Source organism: Candoia aspera, chromosome 2 (assembly GCF_035149785.1).
Source record: "Candoia aspera isolate rCanAsp1 chromosome 2, rCanAsp1.hap2, whole genome shotgun sequence".
NCBI lineage: Eukaryota > Metazoa > Chordata > Lepidosauria > Squamata > Boidae > Candoia > Candoia aspera.
Window position 1 is genome coordinate 101,205,187 of NC_086154.1, and position 17,038 is coordinate 101,222,224.

The 17,038-nt window shown below is 41.3% G+C and overlaps 1 protein-coding gene across 1 annotated transcript in view; it reads left to right on the forward strand.

Moving 5' to 3' along the window:
• Positions 1 to 418: 418 nt before the first annotated feature.
• The window catches only part of NTN1 (netrin 1), a 155,683-nt gene continuing 139,063 nt past the window's right edge, over positions 419 to 17,038 (forward strand). Inside the window, exon 1 of the mRNA XM_063292596.1 lies at positions 419 to 1,486. Coding sequence (XP_063148666.1) covers positions 466 to 1,486 — 1,021 coding nt within the window. The 5' untranslated portion in view covers positions 419 to 465. The remainder of the gene's footprint in view (positions 1,487 to 17,038) is intronic.

The window sequence follows — 17,038 nt, forward strand, 5'->3', positions numbered from 1 at the left end:
CGCAAGGCGCGCAACTCGGTTCACAATGCCACTGGGATGCGAGGCAGACTGGCGCTTACTTGGCCCACGGCGTGAACCCAGGCGCCGACGTAGCAGAGAGAAAGCCCCATGTGACTTGGCCCTACTATGTTCCCAGCCTTTTAAATTGAGGCGGGCTGTGGCACCTGTCACTCAAGCGGCTCCCCGGGTCGCCGGGCCGCTCTTCCTCTGAGGCGCCTTTCCCGCCCGCGCGCAGGGTTAACCCCTCTTTTCCGCCCGGACGAGCCCCAGCAGTTCGCCACTTACGCCTCAGCGGGCGCTGGGACAGCCGGGGGGTCTGCGACCCAAGCCCGCGGCTCTCCTGGCAGCTCAGAGGCGAGGCGCAAAGCCCGGTCGCTCAGGAGGCTCACGCGCGCTCTCTCTTTCTCTCCGCAGGCTCCCTTCCCTCAGCGCCCAGGGAGGCAGGCAGGCAGGCAGGCAGGCAGGATGTCCCCGGCGGGCTGGGAGGCCCTGGTGGCCCTGGCAGCGGTGGCCTGCCTGGCCGAGGGGGTGCGCGGAGGCTACGGCTTGAACATGTTCGCCGTGCAGACGGCACCGCAGCCGGACCCCTGCTACGACGAAAACGGGCAGCCGCGGCGCTGCATCCCGGACTTCGTCAACGCCGCCTTCGGCAAGGAGGTCAAGGTGTCGAGCACCTGCGGCCGCCCCCAGTCGCGCTACTGCGTGCTGGCCGAGAAGGGCGAGGAGCGCAGCCGCACGTGCCACTTGTGCGACGCCGCCGACCCGAAGCGCGCCCACCCGGCCTCCTACCTGACCGACCTCAACAACCCGCACAACCTGACCTGCTGGCAGTCGGAGAGCTTCGTGCAGCACCCGCTCAACGTGACGCTGGTGCTGGCGCTGGGCAAGAAGTTCGAAGTGACCTACGTCAGCCTGCAGTTCTGCTCGCCGCGCCCGGAGTCCATGGCCATCGCCAAGTCGATGGACGGCGGCAAGACCTGGGTGCCCTTCCAGTTTTACTCCACGCAGTGCCGCAAGATGTACAACAAGCCCAGCCGCGCCACCATCACCAAACAGAACGAGCAGGAAGCCATCTGCACCGACTCGCACACCGACATGCGGCCGCTGAGCGGGGGGCTCATCGCCTTCAGCACCCTCGACGGCCGGCCCTCGGCGCACGACTTCGACAACTCGCCTGTCCTGCAGGACTGGGTCACGGCCACCGACATCAAGGTGGTCTTCAGCCGCCTCCACACCTTCGGCGACGAGAACGAGGACGACTCCGAGCTGGCGCGCGACTCCTATTACTACGCCGTCTCTGACCTCCAGGTGGGCGGCCGCTGCAAGTGCAACGGGCACGCCTCCCGCTGCGTCCGCGACCGCGACGACCACCTGGTCTGCGACTGCAAGCACAACACCGCCGGGCCCGAGTGCGACCGCTGCAAGCCTTTCCACTACGACCGGCCTTGGCAGAGGGCCACCGCCCGCGAGGCCAACGAGTGCGTCGGTGAGTTACGCGGCCCGGGCGCCTTTCTCTGCCCGGCGGTTCCCAGCCCCTGCGCACAGTCCGCCTTTGCTGCCCGAGCGGGGCTTCTGCGCCAGGGACTGGGGCCGCAGGTCTCACCCATCACACGCTCTATTGACGGATCACCTTGGCTGCCAGTTTCAGGGAAATCGGCCGGCGTACAGGCTCGGGTGAGGGCCTCGGCAAAGGTTAATGGCGGGGTTGTACCGAGGGGCTGAGACCCCTGTCTCAGCAAGGTCTTTGATTTAGGGAGAGGAGCGTTTCGCTTGTTTAGAATTATATTTTATGTTTAGAATTATATTCCCTGTTCACGTTTTGGGCTTCAGGAAGGCCCAGCTAGTTCTGCGTAACTGGTCCCTTTAGTACTGAGCTGCAGGTCTCCGATCATTTTGAACGCGATCCTTCAAAGCAAGCCCTGCCAAGGGAGTCCTGAGCGGGCCCTCTGTGTCCTGTTAGTGTTGCTGCGTCACTAGAAGATGGAACGCGCTTGGCACGTGCCCGAAGAGACTCCCCAGCCTCGGGGCAGAACCCTGCCTCCCATAAAGAGGCCCGATTTTAAGGCGTTCGCCTTTTCGCTGTCCCGGATTCTTGACAGATTTTTGCCGCCTAGAGAAACCACCGACGAGAAAGCTGACCTTTGAGTCCTCCCCAAAAAAGCAAGTGGGCAAAATTTCCTCAAGAGTTTGGCTGGGTTAGAGGGCACAAGATAATTAAAATTAGCGAGAGATTATTAATGGGCCTGATTTAACAGGGGGAAGGCGAGTGAGTGAATGAGTGAGTGAGACATATCTACAAACAGATGACCCCCCCCCCCCAAAAAAAAAAAACTAGGTGACCAGTCTTTTCTTACCACCCGCTGCCCTGGATGCTGAGCGGCCGGGCGGGGGAAGTAGTCAGAGCTTACTTCGAGCGAGCTTCTATTCCAAAGGAATTGGAGTGGAGGGCGCGGCGGAGCTGAAACCCCTCGCCGGCAAGCGCCGTCCGATGCCTCAAATCCCATCTTTTGCGGAGCCCGAGTGGAGGAGATTGTGGGGCCGGAAGCCAGCTCCGCGCGGTAGTATTTACGGGAGTGGCTTTGCTCCTGAGGGAACCTGGATTGTGTCGCACTCACTGTACCCGCAGATGATGCTTGGGATGCGGGCGGTTTGATTCAGGGAAATTAAACACCGTCTATCTTGGGGGGCCCTGGTCTTTGCTAAGGGCAAAGACACGCAACTGACGAGAGAGGTGCACAGCTCGCCAGGAATAGTGAGTGGCGACAGATCTGCGAATGAAACGGTAGGAGCTTTCAAGGAGATCCCAGAGCAGCCTCAGGGTCAGAGCATATGGGAATTAGCCCATCTGATGATCTTATCTAGTTGGGTAATGAATGGAAGGTCTGCAAGCGAACAACCAAGCTCAGAGAGCACCAAGGAATTATCCCATCTGCCAGAAAATAGGTAGTAGTGGGAGTGCAGAATATTTGAAATTGTGGTGAACCTCACCTTAAAATCCCCAAAAGTGCCAGAAGGAGGAAATAAAACACCCCAGCTGCTGGCTGTTTATAAAAACCTTGGTCATTTACTTATTCACCAACTGTCAGTATAATCAAACCTGTGTGAATTTAGAAGTTGCTTTTACTGCAATCTGCATAATCTTACAGTCTGTATTCAAAAAAAGTCATACATTCCAACAGCACTTGCTTCCACACTGTAAATAAAAATGTTGGTGGAATATCCAAATAATTCTGGTTGGAAGGACGTGCTAGGAGTTTCCTAGTAAGTGTCTGAAGCGTTGCAACTTATACATTATCCACCTGAAAGTAAGTTCTGCTGGAACTGATGTTGTGTTTTCTGAGGATAAGTAATATTGCAACCTTAAGGATATTGCTGAAGTGCTGTTACAGCCATGAAGTTTATTTCTAGGCAAATGCATACAATATAAGCATGGATACTTGGGAATGTCATTAAAGAAGTACAATTTGGTCAAGAGGATATCACTGAAATATGCGTCAAACTAATAAATATGCTTTGTGTGTGTGTGTGTACACACGCATGCACACACGCACACACACCTTAATGAGAATCTTCAGTATTCGAGTTGTAATTGCTTGTAAAGTGACAAGCGTACCTAGAAAATAGTTTTTAATATATTTATACAAATACCAGTTTTTCTCTCTGTTTTGTATTGCAAGGATCACAGAAGGGAAGGAAATCATAATTTGCAATGAATTACTGTATTCAATCATTTCAATTTTCAAATCTAGAAAATAGATTTGAAATCTAGATAGGAGTTGTTTTTTCCTATTCCTGGCTCTGTATTATCTGGGCATCACATATTCATTGAATGCATATGAGGCCGATCTCGAATGCAAAAGAGGCCGTTTCTCTGCTAAAATAGTTTTGATGTATGAGGAAGGACAGACAGCCTGTTCAGGATATCTGTCTCTAATGAGAAGTTGTTCACAGTTGGAAGAGCTCATCTCTTGATCCCAACTTAGCCTGCCTAAGACAAGGTTTATCTGCCGCCTCCTTTTCAGCAAAACCAAGGCAGAATGCTAACCATGTGTGCAGTTTGTCACAATCTTCTTTGATTTCTTGAATTCTAGAAACAATCATAAGGATATCAGACATCCCTGAAGGTTTCCCCCCCATTCTTTCTCTATATTTCAGTCACAGTAATAGCTGCAATGAATCCAAGTAAAGGTACATTTAGTCCAGTCTCTATGCAGGGCATGAGCATAGTAGCAATTTCTTTCCTATATATTGACCACCAGTAGTACTAGTTCTGGACAAAGGTTGAGGAGATCCAGGCTCAAGTTCAGCCACTGAAGGTCAGCAGGTGACCTTGGGTCAGCCATTGTCTCTCAGCTCATCTACCTCATTGGGTTTTGGTGATGGAAGCAAATAGGAGGAATAAGGCCGTGTATACTGCCTTGAGCTCCTAAGGGAAAGGCAGGATATAAATCTAATAAATAAATAACCAGGGATAGTTTTATTCCATGCATTAGTCTATTCTTCTTTTACAGCTTTCAGGTTGGTGATAATCGCTTCATTCGTGGTAGTGAATTCCATAGCTTAATTATATGCTGTGTGAAGGGAATATACACATACACAAACATATACACTCTCTATTCAGTTTTCTCACTTGGAACAGATAAATTGACAGCCAAGAGCAAACCTAGGTGACAGTGTGCCCTGCTCCTTGTTTAATAGTGATGCATATGACTGGAATTTGGGAAAAGTATCATTCAGTGATCTTAGTAGGAAGTGTAGTATCCAGACTTACTATAGTGTTGAAGTATATTCCCTTTTTAGGGCTACGTAGGGCCTTTCCCTATTACTGAGTCAAAGACCCATACACTCCTCTTTGCACTGGCATAAAACAGGGCTGACTCAAAATCTGTTGTCCTAACCCCTATTCTGCCCTATGGTTTTGTCCTGATCTGTGGGCATGTCATTCAGTACAGAGAAGGGTTGTCTCTTCTGGATTTGCATCCCTCTCCTTTCAGCACCTCATCAGCCAGGGAAGAAGACATTCAACACTGGGGTACTGTACTATGAGCAGGACAGGGCTCACTTCAGGGCTCTGTCTAGGCTTCTCTTTGACTGCCCCTTCTCCCATGTCCTACTTAAAGTTAAAATAAAGTGAAGTAAACTAGTGTATGGGAAGACATTTGGGCAGAAATAGACCCAGAGAGTATCTCAGATTGACTAGCTGCTGGACAGCCATCTTTCTGTGATGGGGAGAATGACTGAAACTGACACTTTTAACTGGCACATATGTGTCAAAACCCCAGTCCAACTTTCCCCATTATTTTCTGGAAACTGTAAGGAGGCAAAGTAGGGTTGCTACATCTTCAGGGTACTGTTAATATGGAATTGCATAAATGCACCCTTTTTTCTTCCCCAAGTAAAACAGTGGCGCTGTGTCCTCCTCTCCTCTATTTTGTTGGAAACCTACAAAGAAGTTGGTTTAAAAAGTGTGTGTGTGTGTGTGTGTGTGTAAGAAGAAACCAAGTGGTAATAGAGAGGGCAAATGCTGGGGAAAAATTACTGCAGTAGAAGCTGGCTATGCCCAGCAGGGAGGGATTGTCACATGCTCATGTCTCCCCAAACAGATCTCTGATCATACCCACTGTAGGTCACCTGACATTGCCTCCCTGGTAATATGTGAGAAAGCATCACAGATTTTATATATCTTGAAGCTGTGATGTAAACATGGTCCCAATCCAAGTGATTCCCTGTGCCATCACATCTCCACAAGGGAGGAAAGGCTACTTTTATATTGATACCCTTAATGATATTTTAAGCTTTTTTCACTTATGGGCCAGGGATGAGATGAAGACCACACTGTGTGACCAAGTAGAAAGATAAAGGCCATCAAGACATGATAGTGCTACCACAAACTGCAGATGAGGACAGGACAGTCTGAAGCATATCTCCTTGACATCATTAATAATTGCCAGGAAGGTATGCCATGACATCAAATGACAGAAAGAATAATACTGAAATATTCATGGCACTGGGAAAACGGGCTTCACTATGTTGAAAGTCGAGCTGGATGAACTAAGGGCAGGCTCTTCACTGAGTTTTCATCTGTTACTCCAGAAGAATATTGTTCAAACCGGAAAAGAGCTAAACTGAGGCAGAGCAGAATAGTGTGGCTTACTGTCACTTTGCTCTAGACATAGGCTAAGGGTATAAAGTTCATATCTTGAGCACATATTATTTTTACTGACTTAATTTGCATTTTGATACATTTTTGATATTGCTTTCCAGAAATGATTATAAAACTCAAAGGACATTAAGTCAGTGGTGCCTCAGAAATACAAACAATAAATCCACAGATAATTTTCTCCTCCCTTATGTCAATAGATCACTATGAATAGGCAGTGCCTGTTTGGGGGGCCTCAGGGAAAAACAGCGTAGTAGAAAGTTCCATCCTACCAGTTGAACTCCAGATTTTTTCTTTAAGTGCTTCCAGGCCAACCCTATCATTAAGTGGAGAGAAGTACAAATTTTGAAGGCAGCAGATGGCCAATTAGTAAACTTTTACTGCCATGGAAGAACTTTTTTCATCTTAAGCACTCTAAAGTCTTGGGTAGGCCCCAATATTCCTGAAGTTTATTTTGATATGAATGTTAAACAAACTGGGACAATCTAATATCTCATCATTTCTTTTTTCTTGTTTTTTTAAAAATGGAGATGTGATGGCACAGGGAATCACTTGGATTGGGACAATGGTGATGAGAGTAGAGGTGGGGTAACTTTTTTCTCCCTGTGCCATTCTCTTTCTCTAAATTATCCCTCCTTTATACTCTTCAACGTGAGGGTAGTTTTGTCTGATCATTGCCATAGGCCGGCTGTTAACGTATGAATTTCTTTACCATTTATGCCAGTGACGTCAAGACAAAATGCATGACTTCCTCTATACCTGATATTTGGTTCATTTGTAACAACTGAACTTGTGTTTAATAGATAGTGGGGGCTGTTTATTTTCAAGCTATCTGTAGCATCTGCACAATTCCAATTATCTTATTAAATCATAATCACTTACTATCTTTTAAATTCATTTTGACTTGCTCTCAATACCCAGAATAACAAAACAAAATATTGGCCATATACAGCTTTTTTTAGCTGACAAAGGTATTTGTGCTTAGAGAATGAATACAGGTCCACATTCATAGATGGAAGCTGCAAGATGGTAGATTCTTGCTTTCTTTACAAATAATAGAAATTATTTCTATTTCTGTTAGGTCTTGTGCAGCATGAACAGTGGAGTGGCTTGTGGCACCTTAAAGATATTTATTGTTACATACGTTTTCCAGTCCACTTCATCAGAGTGGAGTGGAGTTGTTCTGAGAAAGGAAACTTATACCTGTAAATGCACAAGGTTGTTGCTGGAGGGGGAGAAAAGAGAAAACGGGAGTTGGAAAAGGAAAGATAAGAAACAGAGAGACAGAAAGGAGAGACAGATTCCTTGTTGTTCTTGCTGATTATTTATTTAATAATTTATTTAATCATCATCTAAAGCAATTTTGACTTTCTGTTTCTTATCTTTCCTCTCCCCACTCTCCTTTTCTCTTTTCTTCCTCCCCACCCATACATAGTTTGGTGAATTCTTATAGCTAAAGACAATTCCTTTGGCTGTCTAGATAGCTCGGCTGAGATATCATTTGGTGTGCTGTTACAAGGTAGAAGGGTAACACCTTCCCTTCCATCCCACCAAACTTGGTACAAGCTACCCTCAATTTCTGCTAATAATTAATCTGAAGGAGAAGTGCTTAAAGACATGAGGAATAATCATATTAATTCTATTTCATCTTATTAAAAGTAAATTTTATTTTTACTTCTGCTTACATTTTGCAGTTCAGGCCCATTAACAAAGCTAGTGCAGGCTTCAGTTTGAAAAGGATTGTGCTCCCCTGTGTTATCAACTTATATTTGTATTACAAGTTAAATTATGCAGCATCATACTCATGTTGTTCTGGCTATTAAGATGTTACACAAACTATTTGGGTTTGGAACTATGAATTAACATCTGCACTTTTAACTAGCAACTAGAAGTCATGGTCTCCTGGTTGCTAGCCTGGTGCCTTAACCACTACACCAGACTGGCTCATACCCACCACATCTCTCCAAAACTGCTTCAGAAGTTCACCCAACTCTCCAAAGCAGACTGGGAAAATCTGTCAGTGATACATATTTTGCAGATATGTCCAATCCATTTTAGTCGGCAGTGTGTCAGTGAGATTCTTCCTTTACACCTCAGATTTGTAAGGATGGTAAAAAAATATGCCTATTACATTTATGTATTTTCAGTAGTAAGCAAATATAAATAACAGACAATATACAATAATACTAATATCCAAACAACATGTATGGACAGACATGCCCTTTTTTTTTGGTGCCTTCAGGTCAGTGATGACTCTTAGTAACTGCCTGGACTAGTCTCTGCAGTTTTCTTGGCAAGGTTTTTCAGAAGTGGTTTGCCATTGCCTCCTTCCTAGGGCTGAGAGAGTGTGACTGGCCCAAGGTCCCCCAGCTGGCTTTGTGCCTCAGGCAGGACTAGAACTCACAGTCTCCCAGTTTCTAGCTTTGTACCTTAACCACTACACCAAACTGGCTTTCTGCATCCTGTTACTGGGTCTCTCATGCAGTCTTTAATTTTCTTCATATTTTTTTTCTCTTGGACATACACATTTGCTACAAACACACATGTAAATAAAATATTACTTTGAAAGAGTTTAGTCTCTGGAAAATCTATTGGGAATTACTTCTGGGGTAAGAAGACTTGTTTTTCAGAGTGAGACACCAAGTTTTCTGACATTTTAATCTACTCCTGATGAAGAATGTCCTACTTGGGCGTTTTACTGCTGAAAACACTTGAAGTATCTTCTGAGGCAGATGCTTGCAACACTTCCCAAATCTGTGGTTGGGCTCAAGTTTAGGAAAACTAATTCAGCGGTCACAGCCAGAGGCATAAGGCATTTGTAATTTAAAACCACAGCGAGAAAACCAGCCCCTTGATACTACTTTTTGTGTTAGTTCTATCCTATGAGATCATTCCATGGTAATGAAGCAGAAGAAACATATTGGACATCTTCCTGAGCCATTAGAATTTGGAGGCCCAGAAAATTCACACAATACAAGGTTATTTAAGGTTTAATACTTCTGAGTGTGTGTGTGTTTAAAGGGTAACCATTTGACTCATATAGTTAGAAACACAGGGCATAGAAAGCACGTATGGAAGGAAGGAAGCCTGATCCTTTCACCTGAAAAAAAAAATAATTTCTTACTTATTGGGCTGTTTTTGCACATTAAATGACATTTTAGCTTTATGGGCTGTGCAAACACAATCCATGGGGTTAGTTCATAGTTCAGTTGGTTGCGCAAAGCCAGAAAATTGGACAAGTAAGCCATGATTGGGTTAAGCAACAAAAAACATGCCATTTAAAAGTAGCAATTATGTTTAGGGGAATTCATAGTTTTGTATCTAAACTTTTATTAAGCACTATTCAGACCTGAGTCTGAGGGTGGAATAGAGTGTACTACTGTATTTGTTGTTGTTTATTCGTTTAGTCGCTTCCGACTCTTCATGACTTCATGGACCAGCCCACGCCAGAGCTTCCTGTCGGTTGTCAACACCCCCAATTTACAATACATTTAAAATACTACAACAAATTATGCCAATTGTTAAAGGTCCAGCATAAAGAAAGCAAACAACAACTTTAAAAAGCCTGGCCATTTTTTATAAAGCAATTTCACTTCGTTCGAAAAAAGAGAATGAAGATGATCCAGGCAGGCCTTTCTGGAAAACAAATACAAAGAACGAAATATCAGAAATAATAATCAATACTACCTACCTAATTTCAAAGGATATAGACCAAATTCTCAAAGAACAATCTTAATGGCTAGGCAGGTTTAGGAAAAGCAAGTGGTTGTTTTAGAAAATTTTGTTCTATGGTTAGAACGGATTTTAATTACTACTTGGAAATGAATCAGTAACTTACTGTATGATATACTTGTCCCAAATCTGGCACGGTATGTTCTAATGTGCTATTGCCAATCAATAATTACAGTGTTATATTTTGTATTACTTTCATTCTTCAAGTAGTGCATTGCATTAATATATGGAGGCAATGATACCAGATTGTAATTGACTATGGCAAGATTATTTGTTAAAAAGAACTCATGCAATTCAAAAGTCTGAGTCTGTAACATAAGCCTAAGTTTAATTCTTCCTTTTTGTGAGGGGTGTGAAAAGTAAAACCCTCTCTTTCAACTTCTCAGTTCAGTTGCTGAAACAAGAAGTTCTGTTAAGGTTTTCCTTTTCAGGGAAGAAATCTACAAAGTATTGGCATGGGTAGGGATAAAAGAACATGGGAGAATTAGTCTACTTAGTCTGCTGCTGGAGATATTCCCACTGAAAAATAAGATAACATCTCATTTTCATACTCACAGGGGTCTCTGGCAAAATTGCTGTTCTCAACTGGACATACCTGAAAAATTGTTTACTGCATATGCCTCCATATGAATTATTAACTTTAGCAAGTGCTTGACCATGGCCAACAATGGTTTCTGGCCTGCACAGGCCTCAGAAACAAAACATATATATAGTAATGGTAATTTTTAAATACTTTAAAAACCTTTCTAATCAGTTGGGAAATGGTAATAAGCTTTTCCATAAGGGAGTATGTTGGATATAACACTGTGTAATGCTATAATACATTTTGTCTACAGCTGTATTCTATGAGTAAAACACTATACTGTTATAAAACCTTATAGAGTTAGCTTAATAACAATGACTTTCCATTCACTACCATTTCTGTAAAGTGATGGAGTTGAAGGTGATGGAAAAGATATTTTCAGATTATTTTTTAAAATAATTTTATATAAAGTCTGACTGTAACAGTATAGTGCTGTAACGTCCTGACATTTAAAATTTGCTGTTTAATTATTTTTTAATAAATCCAGGAAACAGATGATAAAAATAACTACTACAAAAGTTATGCTGAACTTAAGCAAAGGTAAGTTCAACCAGTCACTGCTACATGAAAGGCATCTCTTAAAGATGGTAGAGTAGCACCAATGACTTCTCCAACTGTTGAGGTCTATGCATATCTATATATCTATATCTGTCTGTTTGTCTGTCTTTAAAAAAAAGATAAAAACTAATACTAATATAAAGAAGAAAAGAGAAAAAGGAAGCAAGGAGAAAGCAAAAAATTCATTGTAAACCGCCCAGAGTCCCTCTTTTGGGGGAGGTGGGCGGTGGCTAAATTTGAATAATAAATAAATAAATAAAAAGTGGAAGCAAAGAAAAAAAAATAAAGATAAATGGAAAAGAAAGAAAAAAGATACAAAGCAGTGGCTTCCGATATTCTTCACAGCAGTTATAAGTACAATTATATTTTAATCTCTCTCTCTAAAGTTACATCATAATACTCTTCTTTCTATAATCTATCCTATCTAATCATCAAAGCCATAAATCACAAGTTCATTTTTTTTCATTTTTACAACCATCTTTGAATAGAGAAAAGACACTATCTACATTTCTTGGTGACTGGAAACCTCTTATGGGTTAGGGTTAGGGTTTCCAGTCACCAGTAAATGTACTGTAGATTGTGTCTTTTCTCTAATCAAAGAAATCAGTTTATCCATCTCAGCAAGATCTGTCAATTTCACCAACCATTCCTCCATAGTGGGTAATACTGAGTCTTTCCATCTCTGCGCAGATAATCATCTTCCATGGCTTTTTTCTAGCTGTTTATCTATTAGTTCTAAAAAGAAAAATTCTGGCTTCAATTGAATATTAATCTTTAAAATCCTCTGTATCAAATGGATCTGAATCCAATTTTTTAAAGCTTTTTTACATGTCCACCAAGCATGATAAAATGTCCCTTCGTGTTATTCACATTTCTAGCATACATTTGAAGTGTCTTTATACATTCTAGATAATTTCTCTGGTGTCATAAACCAACAATATGTCATTTTATAAAAAATTTCTTTGAGATCATAACACAGTGTAAATTTCAACCCTTTTAACCACATATTTTCCCATTGGTCCATCTATATATTATAACCAAAATTCTTAGCCCACTTTATAGGTCCCCTTCCAAACACATGGAAATTTGCTCTAGCAAGAAAAGAAATGGAAACAACACTAGGGGAAAATGGGAAGTTTACAAATGGATTATGTTGACCCTCTGTAATATGGCAGAAAATGAGCAACGGCATTAAGTTCACCATACATTCTCAGGTGAAGATAAACCCTGCCTCCTCCTTCTTTTTCCTTCAGGATTTCTGGCTACAGAAGCTCTCAGACAGAGCTTCTGGCTCTGCATTCATAACTACATTTCCAAGGGGTCAAAACAGGGAGATTGCAAGTTGTTAAAATGTACTTTATTATTGCTTCTTCTTCCCCTTATTTTCTGGAAGTGCATGTCCTCATTAACTTCCGCTTCACACTAACAACATGGTTCAAGATGTGGAGAGATATGTAGCTTTGTCCTTGTATATATGGGGCATCAGGTATACATGTTAAATACTGGCTGAGCTTCCAGGGGGAAGATACGAAAAAAAATCATTTTGGAACGATTTCACTGTCCTTAGTGTTAGGTTTCAGAAAAATCAAGGATGTTAGTTGGCAGTCTGATTCTGCCTCTGGATACTTTGTAAGCTATGGAGTTGGGAGTCACTCCAGCACTCCCTTGGAGCATCAGATTATGTTTGTAACATGTGTTAGAAGTGCAGAATTTTGGCAACAAACAATTCAACAGTGGATTGCATTATATAATGAAAGTACTTTATGAGTCACAACTCTCTACAAGTGCTTTTCCAGAACTTTCAACTGATGTCATCTAGTATTGGTGGAAGGAAGAGTTTGAACTTTTTAAGAATTTTGGGAAATATTTGTTGAAGTCCCTTTAATTCTCTCTGATGCTATCCAGTAACATCTTCTCCAGTGCTCAGAGCCCTAGAATTTAGGGGGTTAATAGGGTCATATTATTCGTGATATGCTTTTGGTGGGAAAGGGCATTTTGATCCCTTGTGGGAAGCCCCTCTGAGTGCCCTTTGAAAGTGTAAACAATCTAGAGTTGTAATTTATCTCCTTTAGTCTGTAGCAGCTGCAGGAGGGGTACTGCTGTGATTCTCATTAACACCTGGGAGGGTACAAGTGAGGCAGCCCTGCCTACCTACTCACCCACTCATCTAGACAGCTGGAGAGCCTTGCAGTGACCAATTTATAAAGGTCATCAGAGCAAAGACATTCTCCATTTTCCCATACAAAACATCCTATCCTCACATGATCGGTTTTTAATTTCCTAGAAAAAGCAAAGTAAGTTTTGTTGGTCGTAGGGAAAAAGAATCCAAAAACAATTTTAGGGCAATTTTAAAAATCAGACCAGCTCTCCAGTGATCAGAGAAATATACAAACTTTTAAGATCTTCGTATCTTTTCATCTGACCAGGTACTACAAAAAACAGTTCGGGGGAAGGAGGAGAAGTTGAAAGTCACAGACGCTACCCTATCAGAGTTTAGATGGCATGTGGATGATACAGTACACGTATACACCCGGATATTTTCGTTGTATTCAAGACTGGTCTTAGCGTACACAGGATGAAGGAGTAATGATTGCTCCCCCATATTTGAAAATATGGTTGAGCCCATTTCCTCCTTAGTGAAATATAGAAATGTTTATATTTTCATAATGACTAGTCCTTGGAACTTACATTTCTGCCTGCTAAGGTGTTTTGCTTAACATTGGCAGTGGTTAGATTTTATATTGTTAAATATAAACTCACAGTCGCCTCCTGAGAAACATTCTATTCCACTCCACTGACATACTAATAATAATGCTTATTAGCAGAGGGGAGTTTCAGAATCCTTCCAGATGAAAGTGTAAGCTAAAAGAGCAACAATTGACTTAAATTGCAACCCTGTACAGTAGTTTTTGGGGAAAAAACATAGGATTTATTTCTAAGTATATAATAAGATTATGTGATTAGAGAAAACAGTCTAGAATGTATCCTCCCAAGTTGCCCAGTTTTGTGCTACCATCTGGTTTAGAATTTCTTAAAATAGTACTTTAATCTGTTTTTAGTATTTTTACTCTTAATTTTAGATCCTATTATACTTATTGTTTTTCTGTTTATACATACATACATACATACATACATACGTATATATATTACTATTATTATTAGAGAGCTGGATTGTATCTTGCCTTAGGGCTGTAATAAACTTGATCTGATTTGTCTAGAGTGTGCAAATTAGGTAAACAAAACAGAATTTTGAATTGTTTAACTAAAAATCCTGACTTAAGATCTGCTAATAGATTCTGTATGCTTGGATTGCCAACAGATTTGTCAGAAATATTTACAAACAAGATTGTTCACATGCATCACGTATAACATGCAGAAGACAAGCTTTTGCATCCTGCTCAGAGGACCATGATTTCAAGCACAGTCATCAAAAAGCAATATCCTCTGAAGGATAAAAGTAAAAAGTAAAAGTAAACATAAACATAAACATAAACACAACTAATCATTTTTCTCCCTTGTTTTGCCAAGGCCAATTATCATTTGTTTAAGCTGTAGGAGGAGGGAAGACAAGATGGGTGAATCACTTTTCCAGTGATGACAAGGAACTCAGTTGCCTCTCTCTCTACTCCTAAATAATCACCATATAAATTGGGAGAAAGAGCATAAACAGCAAAGGCATATGTTAACACTAAGCCCTTCTGTGGAGCCGACACTGCCAAAAATTAAGCTTAATATAAATAGTGGAATATGATGTAACGTATTGTTGCCACACTTGATTAAAAACCAAATGCTATAAAACAGGGTTCTTCAACCTTCAAGCTTTGCTGGCTGGGGAATTCTGGGAGTTGAAGTCCGCACAGCTTCGAGTTGCCAAGGTTGAGGAACCCTGCTATAAAACATACTTGCTGCAACTGTTTTGAAATACAGAATTTTATACTCAAGCTGGTACATTATTTCACAATTTGTTTGAAGTCAGAATATTATAGTCATTTATTTTTTACAGATGTTCAGTTCAGAGCTGCGACCTTTGAGGCTCTTCTTCACACCATATGGAATGCCTGGATTCTGTTTACACTATCTACCTTTTACAGTACCCTAAGAAACCTACATCTTTGAAAAAACAAGCTAGACTATAAGGCCACTCTCAGATCAGTTTTTTGGATACACCTATTTGTTTAAATGCAACAGACCTTTTAAGATAGGATTTGGGGACGTGGTATGTGAGTGATCTTTCTGCAAAAATCTAAACTGATTTTCCATGCTCAATCATACACATCAGTTGATCATAATCTTGCCAGATTTCATAGAGGGCCCTTTCCTCTTGCAGCAAGACAGTGTTTTAATATTCCTCTAGAAGAATGCCTCTGTGTATCGCGCTGCAAGTACGTGGAAGATATCACTCATTGTCTGCTGTGCTACCGATCATACAAGAACCCAAAAGAGAGGTTTTTGCCTGTTACATAAGCAGTACTGTAATAAATCATTCAAAACTATAATTCAATTTCTAAGGCATACTTCATGGTATGTTACTTACATAATTGTTTTTTCTTTTGCCCAAGCAGCCTAGAAAGATGGCAGTTGGCTATTATTAAATTTTAAGAAGTCTAGCTATTCCATTTTCAGCTAGGCTTTGTTTCATGTATGTTTCTGCAGTAGCCTTTAAGTACAAAATTATACTTTTTATTTAAGTGCCAATAAATTATCTCTGGCTGACATTTTTTTAAAGCTAGTATGCTCATCAGTCCTAATGAATGATCCCTGGGCATTAATCTCAGCCTATGCAGAAAAAAATGGATAGTTTTATGTGGGAGCTAGCATTTAGCCATTTGTGAATCTTGTCCAGTAGCAGTCTACCCCTTCCCACAGCAAGGCTTCCCATTTCACCATTAACATGAACTATAATAAAAATGTCTTCATACAAAATATAATTTCATGAAAAACAAAACTGTCTGTTTTGGACAGTTTGGAGGTCTGCCTTTTCATTAATAATTAACTGCTGGTCTAGGCCTTCCTTTCACCAAGCAAAAGTATGCCATCTTGCTCATTCAGTTTCACTCTCTTTTTGGACAAGTTCCTTCTGGATAAAAGGAAGTTTATGTCTGCAGATGGAAAAACCAGACTTCTTTTAAAAGAACAGATATGATGGGCAAGATGAAAAATCAACAAATAAATAAAATAAATTAATGGCATGGGATTGATTTGATTATACACAGAGTCATGGTCTCCTTGCAGAGACATGAGCACATATAATCTTTTGCTGAATAAAATTTTAAAATCTTTTTTCAGACAGAAGAAAATGAACTAAACTTGGGAGAAGGCTAATAAAGTGTTCTGAAATGCTTTACAGTTCACATGAATTCCAGAGGGCCAAGATGTTACATGGCAATCAGGTGTGACAAATCTCCTGATTACTACTATCCCTCCCTACCTCCCTCCTCCTCAGGAGGCAAGGACATTCAGCGCAGATATGGCAGTGAAGGCTACTTCATTTCCTTTGTCAGAACTGTTTCCACATAGCTGCTTTTCTAGAACAATGTAAGCTTCCTTTAAAAACCCACTGATGATTTAAGTCAATCAGACTGACACCAGGATGTTGCAGAAATAAGGGTGAAATATCACTAGGAAGAGCAAAGACAAATCCACATCAACTGAGGCAATCATTGGTCCTCTCAGTCCCATTTATGTCTCACACACTGCCTGGGTTTCCTAGGATGTAATAATCTGTGGTTTGGTTAGCCATAGCATTTTGAATAAATAGTAATCATACAATTAGGCTAAGCCAAAACCAAACGGTTTAATATGGCTTAACAAAATGTGGGAATAAACTTTAGCAGCACGAAAACAAAAACAAGCCTTATTTATAATCAAAGTCAGCATTGCACAAAGTCAGCACAGGAGTAAAAACTCAAGAGTTTAACTAGAAATTATGATTGGGACAGAAAATATTATAAAAGTGGGTTGTTTTTAATGAGATGAAAGGAATAACTATTATAGTTGTCATGACT